The following is a 19,778-nucleotide window of genomic DNA, read 5'->3' as shown; positions in this document are numbered from 1 at the left end:
CGCCAACACCCATCAGCGTTTTTCAGCTTTACCTGGCGTTTTTCATCATCGTTTTCAGCCAAGGACTGCAACAACTAAATTCAACAAATAGCACTTGGTTTTTCCCCATGCTGCCATTGCATCATAGTCTTCAAGTGCATCAAAGTTGTACGAGTTTGTGCAATCAATAGTAGACCACTCTCGCCATCGAGAGTGGGGCCTTCGGAGGAGGGTTTTACAACTCCCTGGTGTCGTATTCTCTTCTCTCTCTATCTCTCAGTCTCAATACACCTTCACGCACAATGTCCATTCACTTTGTTTGTCCATTGCACTCTCTCATTAAAGAACGAAAGGCTCTCCCTTCCCTAAGTAAAAGGAACCTTGAGCACAATTCGGAGCACTCATCTTGAGCAAAGTTCATCATTCATTCCGCTGCACCTTACAGGTTTAGCATAGTCTATTCCAAATGGAACCCCGAATTCAGCTTGGCGGAAATTTGGTGCAGTGGGCACAAGAGGAGAGTTACTCCGCTCCTTTGTCAACAGATGCCTTGATTTTTGATACTAAAGTCACTGATGTCTCTTTGAGTTTCAGGATACTGTGAGTTGACAATATTCTGCTGCAATGACTTTATGAAATGGAATTTCCGATAATATGATACTGATTTGTTCTTAACTTATTAAAGTGCAAGAACTGATAGACAAAATGACTGCAGCATTTTGGTCTGAATGATCTCGATAGACATGGTTGCAATAGGGATTAGTCAATCGGCCATCTATGAGGTCCTGAGGGAATCTAGATGTGATTGCTAATTTTATTGCCGATAAATCATGGTCTGCGATCCGAATGAATGTTGAATGTGATTTGTCATGTGATGTCTTGTGATGTCAAGTGATGTCGTGTGATGTGACTGTTGATTGGTACATGTGCTAGGTGTGTGTTCCTAGTGCGTCGGTACTAACAGTCAATGTCTGCTAAGACAGTTTATGGCTTTCGGGCATCTATGAGGTCCTAAGGGGATCTAGATGCGATTGCTTATTGCATTGCCGATAAATCATGGTCTGAGATCTGAATGAACGTTGAATGTGATCTATCATGTGATGTCCTGTGATGTGACTGTCAATTGGTACATGTGCTAGATGTGTATTCCTAGTGCGTCGATACTAACAATCAGTGTCTGCTAAGACAGTTTATCGTTTCTGTCTGTTTTACAGGCATAATCGAGGGCGATTACAATGCTTTCAAGAGGGGGTTATGTCACAAATTGGTGACGTGGCTTCCCAGTTGGTGACGTGGCTACCCAATACACACGCACACACATGTCCTATTGCTAAAAAACAGGCCGCTGAAAATGCTGACATGGCAAGCAACATACGAACTAGCACAAATTGTGACTGACTAATGACATGGCAGGCCAGTACGACAGTCCCGTAAATCACGCTAACAAATTTTCCGTACAACAACTTTTTAGGCATACTTTTGTTTACACAATCTGCTTGCTTTATTTTATGCAAGGCAGTAGAGAGAGAGCTTTTGCTTTAAATTTACTAAGCCTTGTGAGAGGCTAGCTTTTGATTTTGAAGCTTTTGGGCTCTGCTTTTAGCACCCCTTGTAAATCTTTATATTAGTAGTTTGGGCTCTCACATCTCAGAGCATGTGGACGCAGAGTCTGAGAGTGAGTCCCGACTACTCGCTTGTACTTTGAGTTGCAGATTAATACAAAAAGAAATACCGAAAGGGGTGCCAATCTCTGGGGCCAACATCTCTAGGCACGGAACTCCACCCGGCCAGTGTCAAATCAATTGTGAACTGTGAACTGTTTAAAGTGATTTCTTGTGGTGTCGCAGTAGATTCTCGACTTGGAGTGTCCAAGTCTTTTACATTCGATCTCGGCGACAGAACCATGAAAATGGCACGTAGGGCGGTAGACGTAGACTTTCGTCCAAAACTTTCCTTTAGACTTTAGGACACATAGAAACTTTGCAAATAAAAACTTGTAACGGGAAATTGATACTTCAAACGCAGACATCTCGGAAGCTAGAATGCTCTGAGTAGACGTCCGTCGACAACCTATAGGCCCCAAAAATTGGCGCCCCTTTCGGTATTTCTTTACTCCTCTTGAGGGTAAAGTTACAAAACTAGAGTCCTGGGGATCTTCACTTGTATCCAACTAGATCACACCTGTTCTGGCAAAATTTCGGCAACATAACGACCCCAAAACTCGCCTTGAAAAAATCCCCCTGTTAGAACTCGTTTCCAAAGACATAAACCCTCTGTTTTCAGCCCAAAAAACAGCAATTACAGCTCGTTGTATTTACTGGTTTTTACCCTGTTTTCAACCCTAAACGATCCCGGCACTATCCTCTAACAATGGGGCACTGTTCCCAATGCTTTTGGCATCCATACGGCTGCAAAAAAATTCAAAAACAGCGCATAACAAGCCTTGAAAATGCACCTGTACACAGGAGGAGGCACAAGGAGAAAGTTGAACACGAAGAGGATGTCTAAATACTTGAGGAGCACCTTGTCGCCCGACCTCTTGAGATACTCGAACCGAATAAAATTGTGATTGTTGATGAAGGTCGCAATCTTTACTGCATCTACAATGACTAGTGCGATCCATTTTAGCTTACCAATGTCTTTCAAAAGGTTCTTCGAGCAATGAGCTATGCAAAAGCACACTGTGACAGGCAGGAAGTGGACCTCTACCATAATTCTTGGTGCCCTGTTTGAAGCCTCCCCATCTGTGACAAAAGCCACTACATGCTGTTGTTTATTCATCTCTATGATTGATGCCGACTTTGACGCGAGGACATCGGCCGACTTGTCCCTCTTGATGGCATCATGAAAGTGCACAAAGTACATCACCACTCAAGTATGCGACAAGGCCATGAATGAATCTCCTCGTATTGCTCCACCCATCGGCAATGAGGGTAACCCCATGTTTTGCCCAAAGTCGTTATATGGTGAGTGTTGTTTACTCCACAACCACCTTCCGAAGATCACGCCACATAGCCTGTGCCATACTCTCCAATCCGTTGTATCATAGCTTTTCGATACTCCGACCTCTTTTGATCACACATGGAAGAGGTTAGTATCATAGTTTAAACTTTAGTGATCATAGTGACAGAAACATAGAAAATGGAGAAAACTATGTCATATGAAGAGAGAGAAGATCAATAGAGCTTGCCGAGCCGCGACAAATGGGCTATGGGCATTATGAAATAATCAAGACGACAATATCCAGCTCTTCCAAAATCACGATGTTTTCAAGATCAACAATACAAGAATTCTGGTAAGAATGTCTCCAAAAGTTCTTGTGCTTCATCACCATAGTGATTTATCATACGAGTATTGACTTTCATATAGCTTTTGTCTTCCTATGTGACTTGACGTACGTGGGTGAGCATGCTCTACGATCATTACAACCAGGTGTCCTACGTGTCACTCTATGAGATTTTGCCCTAGTCTTTCAACATTGGCAACACCATGAAGAGGGTCATTATCATAGTGTCTTCTATCATTATGTTCCACACTGTTGTTAGGCCCATTAATGCCCTTGGTGCTACCATTAAAATCTTGAGAACTCTCTTATACTCACATGTTGCAATAAAGTACAATATTTTTGTCCTATTAAATGTTTAAAAATGACCAATGTGTTACGTTTAACATTGATGAAATTGGTTGCATGTAGGTCCCAAGAGATGGGCAAGGGTTCGTTGGCGACAAATTGGACCCAATGAAGACTCACTGGGTAAGAAAAAATGAGGCTCGATAGCTTTCTGTGCGCACTTCGAGGATTTAGGATTGAATAGCCAATCCTTTTCCTCAAGCTACTTCTTCTTCTTGGTGCTTACTTGATGCAAAATTTGTCATAAAAATCTAATAACTAACCAACCCAAATGATTTTCTCATATTAAACTGATTTAATGTGGGAAAATAGACAGGAACAAGGGTTAGAATATAGACATGTGCTTTCGGGTCTATCTCGACATGAGGCCAATAGTAAAGGGGCCCAAATGAGATGATCTGTCAAAGAGCAAGGTCAGCTAATGGAGCTTAAAGACCTTAGGGTTAGCTTCAGTGAAGACCTCCAAAGGTTAGCGTTAAAAGTCCTTTGACCTTAGGTAAGCTAGGCCTGAGCTTGAGGTGGAAACCTTGGCCCAAGCTTGAGGTACTTGTCGTGCTTGATGACTAAGGTGCTTGTCGTGCTTGCTGACTAAGATGCTTGAAGTGCTTGTCGTGCTTGCCGATTGGGGGCTTGAGGTGCTTGTGGGAACACTACCCAACTTGAGGTGCTTTGTCATGCTTGTTGACTAAGGTGTTGGGTTAAAGGCCCAAATGGCCCCCTTTAATGTATATTTTAAAGGTTACTACCCTTTGGCCAAGTTCACATTGAACTTGGCCACTAACTTATAAATTGGTCCTATACAAATAATAAAGGGAAAGTGAGTTTTAACTTACTCACTCACTTATTCCCCGCAGATAGCGTGCTCTCTCTCTCCTCTATCGTTCTGCTAGCGCCTTGCTTCTTGCTGGCCTTCGCCACCTCTCCCTGCACACACCCCGCACACTCTCGCGTGCTCTGTGACCAAGAAAGATACAGTGGACGCTTATTGCGAGAGATTCTGGAGCTCTTTTCTACCCGCCTCTTCATTTAAGAAGATCTCGTTCAAGGAACAGATTGAGCGGTTTACCTTGGGTCTACCTACAAAGATCCGAGATCACTGCTTGGAACAGAAGTCAGCTTCTATTCAGGAGTTGATGAGTCATGCGAAACGGGGTTTTGCCATTCACTCTGGCAGTCTGACTTACCCTACTGATGAGATCATGACACAAAGAGCTGAACAGACTTCGACAAACGAAAGTAGAAAGAGAAAGAGCAATTCAGAGAAGAAAGATGCACGACCCAAGCTTACTCCTTAGGAGCGGGCTCGCTTCATCAGGGAGGGAAAGTGCTATGGATACGGGGAAACTCGACATATCTCCGCGAAGTGCCCTAAAAAGGCACAGAAAGGACAGAATGACAAGGACGACGAAAGGCCTAAGAGTTCGAGAGCAGTTGAGGAACGTGGAAGAAAAGGCAAAATGAAAACAAGACCGGTTCCAGATTGCATGGGTACCAATCCCATGCACGATGGACAAGAGTACCGAAATTTGCCGAGCTTGGGGCAAAGTGAAAGACCGAGAAGCCCTGATCTTCTTTGATAAAGGAGCCAAGGCCAACTTCATTTCATCGGAATTGGCGGCATGGCTCGAGATCACTCCCGATTGGATGAGACCACTAGCAGAGGCAGTTCTAGCAGCACCGGGCAAGGGTGTAGCCATTACACCTATCATTGGCAAACTTCGGTTGCATTGTCAGGGGTATTTGGGACATGAGGACTTTTACATTATGCCTTTGAAAGGTTGTGATGTCCTCTTGGGAATTCCCTCATACCACAAGAACAACGCCATGGTCGACTATCGGGCAAGGAAAGCGACATTGACAACAGAGAAGGACAGAACAATTGTAGTTGATATTAAACTTAAGGGCGAGTTTGTCCCGATTCTATCAGCTTCGGCCATTTCAAAGTTAATGAAATCCAGTCTGTTTGTTTATTCGATCTTTATGAAAGAGTTGAGTGATGAGGATAGGACAAATATGTCTAAACTTGATAAAGAACGCCAAGATTTTCTCCACTCTCATGCCGATTGCTTCTCAGAGGGCCTCCCACGCGAGTTACCACCTGCTCGTCCTGAAGATCATACCATCGATCTAATACATGGAAGCACGCCACCGAACCGGCCACCTTACCGTGTGAGCCGAGCAAAGAACGAAGAGATTATGAACCAAGTGAAAGACCTCTTGAAAAAAGGTCTTGTCCAGCCTAGTACTTCACCATATTGCTTTCCAGTGTTGTTGGTTTTGAAGAAAGACGGATCTTGGAGAGTGTGCATCGATTATAGAGCTCTCAACAAAATCACCATCAAGAACAGATTTCTGATTCCTAGGATCGATGATATACTCAACAGATTACAAGGATCCTCGTGCTTTAGCACGATTGATTTGAAGAGTGGATATCATCAGATCACAATCACGCTGGGAGACGTCTATAAGACAACCTTTCGAACGACTTTTGGGTTATTTGAGTTTTTGGTGATGCCTTTTGGCTTAACCAATGCTCCTGCGACATTCAACCGGATGATGGACAGGATTTTTCGAGAGTACGGGCTATTTGTTGGCACTTTCTTTGACGATGTCATTGTTTTCTCCAAGAATGAGGCAGAACATAGAGATCACCTGCTTCAGGTCTTTCAGGCATTACGAGATCACAAGTTAGTGATTAATGCAAAGAAAAGTAAATTTTTCCTACGAGAGATACACTTTTTGGGACACATTGTGTCAACAGCAGGAGTGCAAATGGATCTGGCCAAGATAGAGACTATCCGTGATTGGCCCGACTTGAAGAATGTCCATGAAGTTAGAAGCTTCTTGGGATTGTGTTTGTACTATAGGCGGTTCATTGGAAAGTTTGCACGAGTTGCTTCCCCTTTGCATATCTTATCATAGAAAGGAGTCCCTTTCTTGTGGGGACCCACAGAGGTGACTGCCTTTCAGACATTGAAAGAGAAATTGACTATGGGACCAATTTTGACTTTGCCGGACTTGCAGAAGTCATTTGAAGTATATTGTGATGCTTGTGGTCGTAGTCTGGGTGCGGTCTTAATGCAAGAAGGCCATGTCATTGCTTAGGAGAGCCAATTGTTCTCAAGGCCGGAATTGACAACACAGATTTATGAGAAAGAGCTTTTGGCGGTTATCCATGCTCTTACTCAGTGGCGGCACTACCTACTCGGAGCGGATTTTAATGTCTTTACAAACCATCAGAGTTTACGCTACTTCTTGTCACAGAAGCAACTATCGAAAAAGCAGATGTGGTGGGCGAACATCTTGTCACAGTTTCACTTCCAGATTGTCCATGTTCAAGGACAGAAGAATTTGGTGGAAGATGCTTTGTCTCGGAAGCCATTGGTTTTGGCTATTTCCGCGATACATCATAGGAGCTTCAAGAATATGGTCGACCAATATGCCACAGATCCAGATTTTGCAAACGTTTTCACACGAGATACGGGACGGGGAGACAGTAGCAGGATATTCCATTCGGGATGGCTACTTGATAAGAAAAACCATGTTGTGCATTACACAACCGTTGAGGGAAAAGGTTATGACCAATGCCACTGTCCACCTTTTACGGGTCACCACGGGATACGGGACGGGGAGACAGTAGCAGGATATTCCATTCGGGATGGCTACTTGATAAGAAAAACCATGTTGTGCATTACACAACCGTTGAGGGAAAAGGTTATGACCAATGCCACTGTCCACCTTTTACGGGTCACCACGGCGTTGCTACCACCATGAAAGGGATAGAGAGATACTTCTTTTGGCCGAGACTCAAGAAGGATGTGGACGAGTTTGTGTGCAGGTGCTTGGTATGCCAGAAGGTCAAGTTTGACAAGCATAAAGCACAGGGATTGTTACAACCTTTTCCCATACCCACCCGCCCCTGGGAAAGTATTGCAATGGATTTCATTTTTGATCTCCCAAGAACACAGAGTGGTCACAATGGTATCTGGACTGTTATTGACAAATTTAGCAAACAGGCTATTTCATTCCAGTAAAGAAAACAGTCAAGCCAAATCACTTAGCGAGACTGTTTGTGGCCCAAATTTTCTGATTAAATGGCATGCCTGAGACAATTGTCTCCGACAAGAATCCCATATTTAAGAGTTTTTTTTGGAAGGCTATTTGGGAGAACATTGGCACGCGGTTGCAGTTCTCGTCATCTTTTCACCCGCAGACTGACGAGCAATCTGAGATTGCCAATTCAGTGGTTTTAGATTTATTGAAGTCTTATATCTCAAATCAGAAGACTCAATGGGAAAAGTATCTACCTTTGGTGGAATTTGCCTACAATAACACGATACACTCTTCGACAGGGAAGGTGCCATTTGAGATTATTGAAGATGCTGCGAAGGTTCCACCCTTCCTAAGCTCGAAAGATAAGCTTTTTCAAGTTGATGAGTATACGCGCGACTTAGACACGACTTTTGCCAAGGTCCGCGAGGCTTTGCAGAAATCTCAAGAACGACAAAAAAAGGCAACGGATCGCCATCATCGCGATTTGGATTGAAGGAGAATGATTGGGTGCTCTTACGTTTTGAGAAGGCACACCTGAGAAGAAAAAGGGAAAGGAGAGGCTTTTTCCAAAGCTTAGTATGAGATACTATGGACCTTTCCAGATCTCTGAAAAGATCAATGATGTCTCTTTCCGACTGACACTGCCTAACAATTGGAGGATTCACAATGCATTTCATGTGAGTCTCTTGAAACCTTTTAAAGGTGATGTACTTGACGATGGGAAGCCTGATGAGCAACCCAAAGTGGAGGAAAACAAGGAGATCCTTGTTCCTGAACAGATTTTGGCACATAAGGACACAAAGAATAAGGGTAAAGTAAGAAGGCGGTTCTTGGTTGAATTCAAGAACTATCCTGCACTGGATGCGAAGTGGATGGAGGAGGAGGACCTAGCAGATACTCCTCAGATTGTGAAGCTTTACCTTGAAGCTTTTGGTTTAGCAAAGAATAAGGGTAAAGTAAGAAGGCGGTTCTTGGTTAAATTCAAGAACTATCTTGCAGTGGATGCGAAGTGGATGGAGGAGGAGGACCTAGCAGATACTCCTCAGATTGTGAAGCTTTACCTTGAAGCTTTTGGTTTAGCATAGTCTATTCCAAATGGAACCCACGATTCAGCTTGGCCGCCGCAGATCTAGTGCAGTGGGATGCACAAGAGGAGAGTTACTCCACTCCTTTGTCAACACATGCCTTGATTTTTAGAATACTAGAGTCATTGGTGTCTTTTTGAGCTTCGGGGATACTGAGAGCTGACAGTATTCTGTTGTATGACTTTATGAAATGGAATTCCAGAATATGAAATTGATTTGTTCTTGACTTGTTTTTAAGTGCAGGAACTGAATAAACGAAATGACTACAGCATTTTGGTCTAATTGATCTCGAATAGACATGGTTGCAATAGGGGTTAGTCAATCGGGCATCTATGAGGTCCCGACTGGATCGAGATGCGATTGTTAACTGCATTGCCGATAAATCATGGTCTAAGATCCGAATGAATGTAAAATGTCATGTGATGTCCTGTGATGTCCTGTGATGTGATTGTCGATTGGCACACGTGCTAGATGTGTGTTCGTAGTGCGTAGGTACTAACAATCATTGTCAGCTGAGACAGTTTATGGCTTCTCTCTATTTTGCAAGCGTAATCAAGGGCGATTACAATGCTTTTAAGAGGAGGGTATGTCACAAGCGGGTAACGTGGCTGCACACACACACACACACACACTCACTTTCATGGTGGACAACCCTCGAAAAATCCCTGAAAAGCTGACGTGGACCGATCAGTACAACTGCTGACATGGCAACCCACGATTTGGACGTGATTTTTGATAGCGAGAACCAGCGGCAATTTTTTTTGGGCAGCTTTTGGACTTGCTTTTCCTACGCAAGTTGAGAAAGAGAGAGAGAGAGAGAGAGAGAGAAGCTTTTTGCTTTATTTTACTAGGCAAGAAAGAGTAATTTTCAAGAAGCTTTTACTTGAAGCTTTTGAGGCTTTTGATTTCAGCTTTTGGGGCTCTGCTTTTAACAACCCTTGTACTCTTTAAATAAGTGGGTAGGCCACTCAACTCAGAGCATCTGGACGTGGAGTCTTAAGTGTGAGCGCATGCTTGCACTCTTGTACTTTGAACTCAGATTAATACAAAAAGAAATACCGAAAGGGGCGCCAGTCTTTGGGGTCAATACCTCTAGGCACGAAACTCTGCCGGGCCAGTGTTGAATCAATTGTGAACTGTGAGCTGTTTTTGAAGTGGTTATTTGTGTTGTCGCGGTAGATTCTTGACTTGTAGTGTCCAAGTCTGTTCTAATCTGCTACGGGGATCGGGTGCGGGTTCTACGAGGCTAACGCTGGCAACTGAAAACGCTGATGGCTGAAATCTGCCCGTGCTGGTTCATGCTGAGAAAGCCGTGAAGGGGCTGCTGGTCATGCAAGCACTGCGGTGCTATTGGGTTTTGCTGCTGCCTTGGGTTATCTCCCTTCTACTGGCGCTCCCCTAGGTCCTTATACAATTGCCGAATGATGGGTCGAGCAAGGTAAAAGGAGACCCCATGACGAGACCTTATACAATTGCCAAATGATGGGCCGAGCAGGGTAAAAGGAGACCCCACGACCAAGTAATAATAAGGCTGAAATTGACTTGCTAAGAGGTGGTTCACACGCGGCAAATCACCTACATGCTGAAATGTTGTCCTGTGCAAGAGAGGGTATGCAACTATGACCCGCCTGGGCATGCACGTCCTGCTAGAGGCTCACAGAGTCCATGCTCAATCCTAAGCTAATGACTCATGCTCGACTGTAGCAAAAACATGTCCACATAGTGCAAGTGAAGTGCGCACGTGACAATTGACTTGAATGATGGCTGTCATTGCGGTAACTCCTCATGTCAAGGCACCTCCAAGGCTAATTCGATGCACCTTTGGATCCTTCTCAATATGGGATTGCATATGGCCACCAAGGGGTAGATCTGGGGCTGAATTGAGGTCCTGATGTGAGGAATGAAGGTCTCAAAACTAGCTGAAAAAAGCAGATCTAACACGCAAAACGCAGCAGATCTGTCGCATAAAGCAAGGCTAAAAACACGGATCTTGATGATGCCAATGATGGACAGCAATGGAGCACTTGATGCCGGCAAGGGAATGGCCGAGGGGAGGCTCGATGGGTTGCCGAAGTACCGGACTGCAACGAGGACGGCCAACGATAGCAAATCCAGACCAATCCGGCAAGGGAAGGGCTAAAAACTAAAAAGGTGTCACGTGCGCATTTCACTTGCGCCACATGGACATGCTTCTACCATAGTCTAGCTCAGTCTTAACATAGGACCCAACCTGGTACCTTGTGAGCGTCTAGCAAGACGTGCATGCCATGTCGGTCATCGTTGCATACCCTCTCTTGCACAGTACAATCATTTCAACATGAGCATTTTCCAGAGCATAGAACCCTCTTTTCTACAGTACATATTTTTCGCTTATTTATTAATAAGTGACTTTTGTTGGAAAAGTAGGTAGGGCAAATTGCTAAGAAACTATAAAAGAAACCCATTAAGCACTCAGTCGAAGCAGAGGAGGCAACAGAAGGTGGCGCACCAAGTGTTGCACCCGGCAAGTGGTCTCTCTCTCAACAGTACCCCAACAGCACTAACGTTTTTGGAGCAAATTTCAGCCATCAACGTTTTTGCAACAGTACCATCCCTTTAGCCTCGTCGCATCCCTAATTCCATTCCCGACAACATATCCTTGCCAAAAAGCCATCCATCGCGACAGATTTCAATTTTCAGCCTTAGCGTTTTTCAACCTTGACACCGTCGTCGTCGACGCCGTCGTCATCATCGCAGGTCCCGGACTTGACAACGACCCATCGTCTCGTCATCCTCATAGTCCCATCGTCGTCATCGTCACAATCACCGTCGTCGTCGTCGTCGACATAGACTCCATCAATACCTCATCGTCGACATAGACCCCATCAATACCTCGTCGTCGACATAGACTCCATCAATATCCCATCGCCGTCGTCGTCATCGACATCACCGTCATCGACATAGACCCAACAATACCCGTCATCGTCGTGAACATAGACCATCGATACCTTCACACCCAGCATCAATAGCATCAATACCCATTAGCATCAGCATCTCAACACTTAGTCATTGTAATAGCATTTGTGCAAGAATAAAGAAAGTACTTGCTCTGGCAACAAAGCAAGGGGGCCGTTGAGGGTTGAGACCCGATATCCGTGTGTCATCTCTTTTCTCTCTCTTGTCTCTCTCTTTCTTTCAGTTCAATCAATCTTTCAAGTAAAGTAAAGTGTCCCTTGTTGTGCGGAGTACTAGATCTTAAGCTAAATCCATAAACACTTCCGCTACACCTAACAAAAGGCTAATGATGATCTGTTGGGAGAAAGTGGCAAAAACTACAAAACGCTAGGATTGATGGCTATCTATAGAAACGTTGGCTGATCTATGAGCAAAGCGCTAGTGTGCGATGTTGCTCTTGCTAGCGCTAGTCCAATCTGAGGGAGATCGATGGGTGCATAGGTAGGGCAAACTATCCACCACACCCAACAAAATAAATCATAAAAATAATTTAATGATAAGTTTGACGAAGGGGTCAATTTTTGTCGCACATCTGCCCACCCGAGAATCCGATCAACGTGGGGAATGGCTCGTTGGAACGTGCATGTCATGCCAAATGCCCATCGTAGTGTAACAATGTCTGTCGAAACACGTGTAGAATCCATTTATGTAAGGTTCCAAAACTAGAAAACCTAATCTAATGGACTCGTCCGGACATGCAAGTCCTGCAAACAAGCTCACAAAATTGCTTATACTAATCCTCCTAAGATTTCTAGACACTCCTTTCTAGGAAGAAGGGGAAAACTCGCTCTGGAAGTCGATGAAGCATGTCCACATGGCACGCAAAGCCATGTGCACATGACAGAGCTTGAGAGAGATATACATAAGAGCTTGAGATAGTAGATACAAAAGAGCTTAGAGGCTAGAGCTTGTGCATAATTGCATTGTCACTTGTGAAGGTAAGGGGTGAGGAGGGATGCATTTTAAAAAAGGGAACTCGCTTAAAAAGATCTCACATGTCCCAAAATTATGCCCGTCTATGACTGTTTGAACAGAGCCCAACAATCCAACCAGCTACCTATGTATTCCGTCCATTCCAAAGCCGTTTGAACAGAGCCCAACAATCCAACCAGCTACCTATGTATTCCGTCCATTCCAAAGCCGTTCATTGCCATTACCCGTTGTTTTGACAAAACCAATCCGGTTTGGCCAGGCTGTCAAAATGTTCCCAGACGTTCCAGTCCATACCCTGTCCCCACAACACCGTTCTAACGTTCCACCCCCCTAAATAGTCGTTCCCCGGTAACTCTACTTCAAGCTCATCCAAACAGCTCGTCAATCGAAGCTATAAGGTGCAAGATGTTGCATCAAATGTTTTGCAGGTTTTGTATCAAATGAGGCAAAAACTACGATGGACCAAGAGGTAAGTGAAAGTTATGGTGTCAAAGTGTTCAATTTGTTGTTCAAGCCGGTTTTTGGGGATTTCCAATTGAAGTTAAAACAACCAAACTATGAGCAGATGAAATTTCCCTCGAGATAAAGTCTGTACCATTTTTGTTGCCTTGAGAAGCATACACTCGGAAGTTTTTTCAGCTTGCCAGAGTTTCAAGTGGTGGTATGCAACATATAAAGCAAGCCAAAAGAAACTACTCAATGATCAAAGCCTTGAGCATCAAGTTATAGCCAGTCAAAGTCGGCAAAGTATGGGAATGGCAAGGAAGAAAATGTTTTTTTTTTCCATTTTTGAATGAAATTTCCCTAGAGATCGAATCTACACCATTTAATGTTACCTTGGGAAGCGTGCACTAGGAGATTTTTTCAGCTCGCCAAAGTTTCAAGTGGTGGTATGCAACGTATGAAGCAAGCCAAAAAAAAACTACTCAGTGATCGAAGCCCTGAGCATCAAGTTACAGCCAGTAAAAGTCGGCAGACTATCGAGATTGCAAGAAAGGAGATGTTTTTCCCCCATTTTTGGATTGTCAATTCAAAGCCTCAAAAGCATCAGAATGCGGAGCAAATGGTTGTATTCAAAGACCATAATACAAACTTTTAGGTCCTTATAGAGTAATCATTGAATTGGGGAGCAAGAGATGGAGGGCCCAATGGAGCATACAAAACGATTTTTCTAGGAGCAAGTGTCTTTTTTAAAGTTCAAGAGGGTGGTTCATGTAAAGCTGCCACATGGAGAACTAATAAAACATATGCAAAGTTTTAAGAGGACTTTTCACTCTATAAATAGAGAACTACTACCCTCTCATAAATCAACATGAGGAAGAGAGAGATAGAGAGAGAGAGAGAGAGAGCTTGGCTATGGTGCTCCCTCCTCCCATGCTTTTGGGCGCTGCTCCCAACAACTCCTCGCGGGCTCCCTCCTCCCACGCATTCGGGCGCTGCTCCCAACGACTCCTTGCGGGCATGGCCGCGGGTGGCTCTGTCAACAGGTGTTGTGGCGATGACAGCCGTTCTCAACTACTAGTGATTGGTTCTAGGCAAAGTCCACACAGGATGTTTGCACACAGGCAAGGTGGTTAGGTACGTAGTTTTCGGTACAAATTAGGTACGTAAGGTACGTAGTACAGAATGGAATGACTTTTTAAGTACGTAAAAATTCATACATTTTTTCACAAAGCCTAAAACTGAGAGTACTTCACACATTTACTTATGCATTCACCAAGACTTCAAATAAAGACTAGAGTCCACGACTCTAACCGAACAATGAAAACAAAAAGTTGACCAACGTCTACAACCAAACAATGTTAGATGTCTGATGTTACGGTCTCGTGTCAGATGTTTGATGTCATGGTCTCATGTCAGATGTCTGATGTCATGGTCTCATAAAATTAAGTGAGTCAAAAAAAGAAATGATAATTCAAGCCTAGAGTCTAAATTCCTCACTCTATTAAGTATGCAGGATCCGTATGTTTTACAGATGCAACCTTGCACACCGGCCTCACAAGAGGTCCTAAATCTTTTTTTGAGAAGGAACCCTGCCCCACTAGCATTGCCGCTAGTGCACTGGGAAAGGGAGGTTTCACATGTTGAGAAGGAGCCCAACTTGAGTTATAAGTCTCATGAGTGGTGGAAAAGAGCATGTTCTCATGCTAGCCCATGCAAAGTTACTAAAAGAAGTTGAGTAATGTGTAGATGAAAGATAACTCCTAAAACGTTTTGAAAGAGAAGAGCCTTTTTTCAACAATCAGAGAAGGGGAGAGAGCTTTAAGAGAGCCATTCTTTTTGTATGCTCCACCATAGCCCATCATTGGCAATAAGCAAGCTTATATTGCATTTCCTCTAGCACCATCTACCCATACCCTTTTCTCTTCTCTTCTCCTGTGCAACAACGGCAAATTGTGTGTGTGCATGAGCCTTGAGCCAATTCTAGAAGTGCATAGAGAGAGAGAGAGGTGTTTGTGTGTGTTGGGGAGATCAAAGAAGCAATTGTGCCGATTGGCATGCTGTAAGCTATGCTTGTAACGTGCAGCGGGATGAATGTTGTATTTTCTCAAGATTAGTGATCTTTATTTGCTCAAGGTTCCTTTTAGTTCTTAGGGAAGGAGAGAACCTTCCGTCTTTATATAGAGTGCTATGATCACAAACAAAGTGAGTGGATATTGTGCGTGCAAGTGTACGAGACTGAGAGAAGGAGAGAAAAGAGATACGACACCCGAGAGGTTGTAAAACCCTCCTCCGAAGGCCCCACTCTCGTCGACGAGAGTGGTCTACTTTTGATTGCACAAAGGTGTACAATGACGATGCATGGACTGATGCAAATGGGGACTATGTCGATGACGACGATGATGGCTGAATTTGGTTCTCTTCTATCTGCTGTCCACAAGGGCTTAATGGCTGAGAATCTGGGTGATCTTGGGGCTGATTCGTATGGCTGGAAATCCCTGTTTTACTGCTGTTTTTATGGCTGAAATTCTCTGATTTGAAGAGGCTCGAATAGATGACAAAAACGCTGAGGTTCCTTGCTTGATAAATCTGCGTTTTTGGGCTGAGGTTGAGGGCTGAAAACGCTGCCTTGCTGTAGGGTTGGGGCTGCGTTTTTGTGGCTGAAAACGCTGTGGGTCTGCAGGTATTGCTAGCGTTAGTAAAACGCTGAGGCTGCTGCCGGTAGGGGAGAAAAACGCCAGGCAAAGGCAGCTTTGATGGCAATGGGCTGATTCTTGAGAAGCGCCAAGGGAGGGAGAGAGGCTAGCGATGATAAAACGTTGGCTTGATGGTGGAGTGGCCTCACCAAGGTGGCTTGGGGAGGATCTTGCTGAGAGAGGGAGGAAACACCTATTGCTTGGAAGCCTGCTGTGCTCCTTGCTCATCTGCCCTATTGTGCTAACTTGGGTTTGCTTATATATTAACTTACCAAATTTGCCCTACTGAGTTCCCAACAAAAGTCACTTAATAAATAAGTGAAAAATGTTAAAAATAGGGAAAAATAGGATAAAGTCACTTGAAAAATTCCCAAACTGACTCTAATGGAATCTGATGGAAATGCTTATGCTTATGCAGTGTGCAACCAGAGGATATGCATCTACACGAAGTGACTATATGCATCTACACTGAGTGACTAGGCGTGCACGATCTACGAATAGACTCACAAAAGTGCAAGATCACTTCTAATCATAGTTACCAGGAATGGAAAACCAGAACGGGAACGCAGAACAAAATGCCATTCCCTGTTGCGGGTACTCACGTTTGATACACAGAACGGGGATTCGGAACGGGAACTTGGAACGGGGAACGGAGAACGGAGACCTGAAAACGGCCATTCCCTGTTACTATGCTTCTAATCTAAACCGACTGGACTTGACGGAAACCCTGTTATGCTGTAGCTTGTCCACGAACACATAGGGTTGGATGTGTCACGTGACAATGCTTGTGTATGATTGTGTGCTCGGGAGTGTGCAATCAAAGTATTGTGGTAAATTTTTGCTATTTCATGTGTTTTTTTGAAAAGATCGTGATTCCATCTAAGCTATAGAGAGGCGTGTGTGTGTTGATGGGTGTGTTTCCCCCTTCCAATGTCCCATATGCATAGCTCAGCTGGATAAAATTAATTTGTTCCCTACATTGGAATTGGTGATTTTGCACACTATTCAAAATAAAGATGCTTCAAAAGCAACAAATAATGGGCTCAAAACTTGCTATTATTTCTGTAACACGTCTATCAAAAGCATGAAAAAAGACCCCGAACCTTCAGTTGCAGAATGTACTGCGTACAGACCGTAAATAATTTGAATAAACAATGCTACCAGCCTGAGAATTGTGGTATAATTCCCCCTACCAATATGCCTCTATCCCCTTATCATTCACTAATGGGTTTCAGAAACCTCTTTAAACTGAAAGAGTGTGTTCAAAAACTGTATTCAGAAAGTTCTACTTTCTGGTAGGCGTACCTCTGATGCGCTGGATAGTATAATCTGCCCGCACGCTACTTTGTGGCAACAAGCCTTTGGCCCATTCACCCTTCATCAAAGCTTTTAAGCGCTGATGCTCACTCACAGCATCAAGACATTCTTGAATGACTGGATTCACAGGACGGACTTGGGGTTGTTGAGTAACTAGAAAATTTGGCTGAGGAGCTGCAAAGACATGGAAAACATCTCATATCATCAGAAAGTTTACAATACTACTGCCACTAATTAATTTGGTTGAACCTGGAGATGCATCTCGAGCTTGAAGAAGGTAGACTCGTAGCTGGTGCAATAAAGCATCATCATCGAATGAGAATGTGGATACCCAATCTTGAGTAGGAGGGTCCACGCGAGACTGTGAAGTTCCTGTGTCCAGCTTAGTCCCACCAACAGGACTCACATTTATGGAGATTCCAAGCTTTTCTGCTGCTTGCATGACTTGCAAGTGGCTGAGATCTAGTTTCAAAACCAAAGGGTTGAGCAGGTCCTTGGAAAACCATTGCCTCAATCGATCCCTCCACTGCTCAATCTGCGGATTAACACCCAACTTCTCAAAAGCTTCAACTGCATGTTCGGGAGTCATTGGAGGAGGAAGATCACCGTCACCTTTTCTTGGTGAAGGCCCAAACTTCTGAGGGCTTGGTGATATTCGTAATGCACGGACTGGAGTACCTTTCATGGAGCTACTAGGAGTTTCTGTTGAAGTAGGTGTCGCTATGCTTACACCCCTAAGAGTAGGTGGGGGTGTCAAAAGAGACTGCACAGTAGTTGGAGCCTTCACTGCTGATTCAACCAATTTGTCATCCACATCTGCAAGAAACTCTTCCAATTTGTGTTCAGTGGCAATATCTTCCTTTAACAGAGGAGAGACACTCTTCGCCCAGGGACTTGATTGAGGCTCTAAAGGAGAGGTTTGATTTTGGGTGAGGCAAACATAAGGTGGAGGCTGCATATTGGAAACGGGAGAAACTTTACGGGTATCACCCCAATCAATCCCAGTCCATGATGATGTGGAGCTGGCTGTTCCCCGACCACTTTTGGTAGGAGTGGATGTATGGATGGGAACTAGTAAGCTTGCTTTAGAAGGGCTTGCAGATGACCGAGGTGGTCGATACCTGACAGGTGAATCAAACACTTCTGCTACATCAGCTGCTAGCCTTTTGTGTTGCCCCCCACTCAAACCCACAAGCATTTGCTGGCGTTCACTTAGAGATGCTGGTGCATCCCCCTTCTTAGCACTTTCTTTCTTATGTTCAGCTTGAACACCAGCTGCAAGGCCCCTACTGTCTGATGTTGCTTGAAGTGACAAGGCCTTACAAAGTGCCGACATTGCAGCCAGAACCATGACTCCTGCTGCACTTTGCATGATTCGGATACATAGAACTGCATCAAATGCAGAAATTAATAAGAGCGACAGGACAGAGTGACCTACATCCACATTGATGGCTTGACCAATTGCAGCAAACTTACAAGAATAAAAAAGAAGAGACTGCCATGCTTACAAGCAAAGCTTCGCGCAACGCCTCTTTCAGTTGCAATTTTCATCAAGGCCCGCTCCCTGAAACCATAGAAAGCATTGTCAAACTTCACCTTACACCATAGTCAAGTAATTGTGGATGCATTACATTGATATCTCGTGTCAGTAAAACAAAGGCCATAGTTCCATGTCACATCTTATTGCATCTGTACAGCACTACCTCTCTTTGAGGATTGCTTACGGGGATTAACACTAAACTGCAAAAGGTTCCATGAATTTAGAAAATGTGAAAGCACTCTATGACGCAGAATATCATGCAACAACGTGCAGCAGTGGAGAGTATAATTTTCTCCCAATGCAAGTGGCAAAGCGAGCACTCGATGAGTTCAAGTGAAAAGAAGAAGGCTTACCTGGAGATAAAGGCCACCAATCCGAAAACTGAGATGAATGCAACCATGAGGATGACGACAAATGAGGAAAAGGTGGGTTTGAGGCTGCGAGCAGCAAGCGCAGATGCAACAGCAGCGTTCTGGTAGACGCTGAACTTGCTATGCGATGAAGGTGAAGAGGGAGCGGGAGCCATATTGAACACCCTAACCCTTCCTCTTCTGCCTTCTCAAACTCTATTCAGCTTCTGCTACTCCCAGTGTCCACTCGCTACCAAGCAGGAAAACAGCCAGCAGTATGTCTCTCGATTTCATGGAGGTGGTAACCGGCCAACATGTTTGAAATAAACCCTACCTGGCAAAGTCCCGCCTTTTGCAATTTGGGCGGCGTGTCGAGTGCCTCGCGTGAACCACCTCCAGTGCCAGGGCCTAAAACTGTCAGCTATGTAGGTATTTGTCTTTCTTGTGTCGAATAGCACACCCATATTGTGGGGGCAGCATTTTAATTTAACTAGTAGGGCCTACGAGGAGAGAGAGAGAGAGAGAAAATAAGAGAGTTTTAATGTCGTAGGAAACTATCCCAAGAGAACTTAAAGATCTAGCCGACAAGGAGTTCAACTCAACACCTATTATTCATGAGGGAAATGGCATAACCAATCTACCACACCTGGGTGATAGAAAGGTTATACCATCTTCCTCTTTTTATTAGCGCACGTGCACACACACACACACACACCCGAGAAGAAGAGAGTTTTAGCGTCATAGGAAACTATCCCAAGA

General features: G+C 44.2%; 1 protein-coding gene across 3 annotated transcripts in view; it reads right to left on the bottom strand.

The window, feature by feature from the left end:
* Positions 1-19,466, bottom strand: part of LOC147422502 (cytochrome B561, amino-terminal protein) — a 67,222-nt gene extending 47,756 nt beyond the window's left edge. Inside the window, exons 1-5 of one of the 3 annotated variants that reach the window (XM_086502523.1) lie at positions 19,354-19,466; positions 19,023-19,269; positions 18,638-18,693; positions 17,379-18,518; positions 17,118-17,303 (exon numbers count right to left, since the gene is read on the bottom strand). In XM_086502523.1, the coding sequence (XP_086358649.1) occupies positions 17,118-17,303; positions 17,379-18,518; positions 18,638-18,693; positions 19,023-19,195 (1,555 nt within the window). In that variant the 5' untranslated portion in view covers positions 19,196-19,269; positions 19,354-19,466. Of the gene's footprint in view, positions 1-17,117; positions 17,304-17,378; positions 18,519-18,605; positions 18,694-19,022 lie in introns of all 3 variants that reach the window. The other 2 variants (XM_086502522.1, XM_086502524.1) reach the window with 2 other exon arrangements.
* Positions 19,467-19,778: the final 312 nt, after the last annotated feature.

This window comes from Adiantum capillus-veneris, chromosome 27, assembly GCF_014529385.1.
Source record: "Adiantum capillus-veneris isolate H3 chromosome 27, ASM1452938v2, whole genome shotgun sequence".
Lineage (NCBI taxonomy): Eukaryota > Viridiplantae > Streptophyta > Polypodiopsida > Polypodiales > Pteridaceae > Adiantum > Adiantum capillus-veneris.
This window is presented reverse-complemented; position numbering and strand designations above follow the sequence as displayed.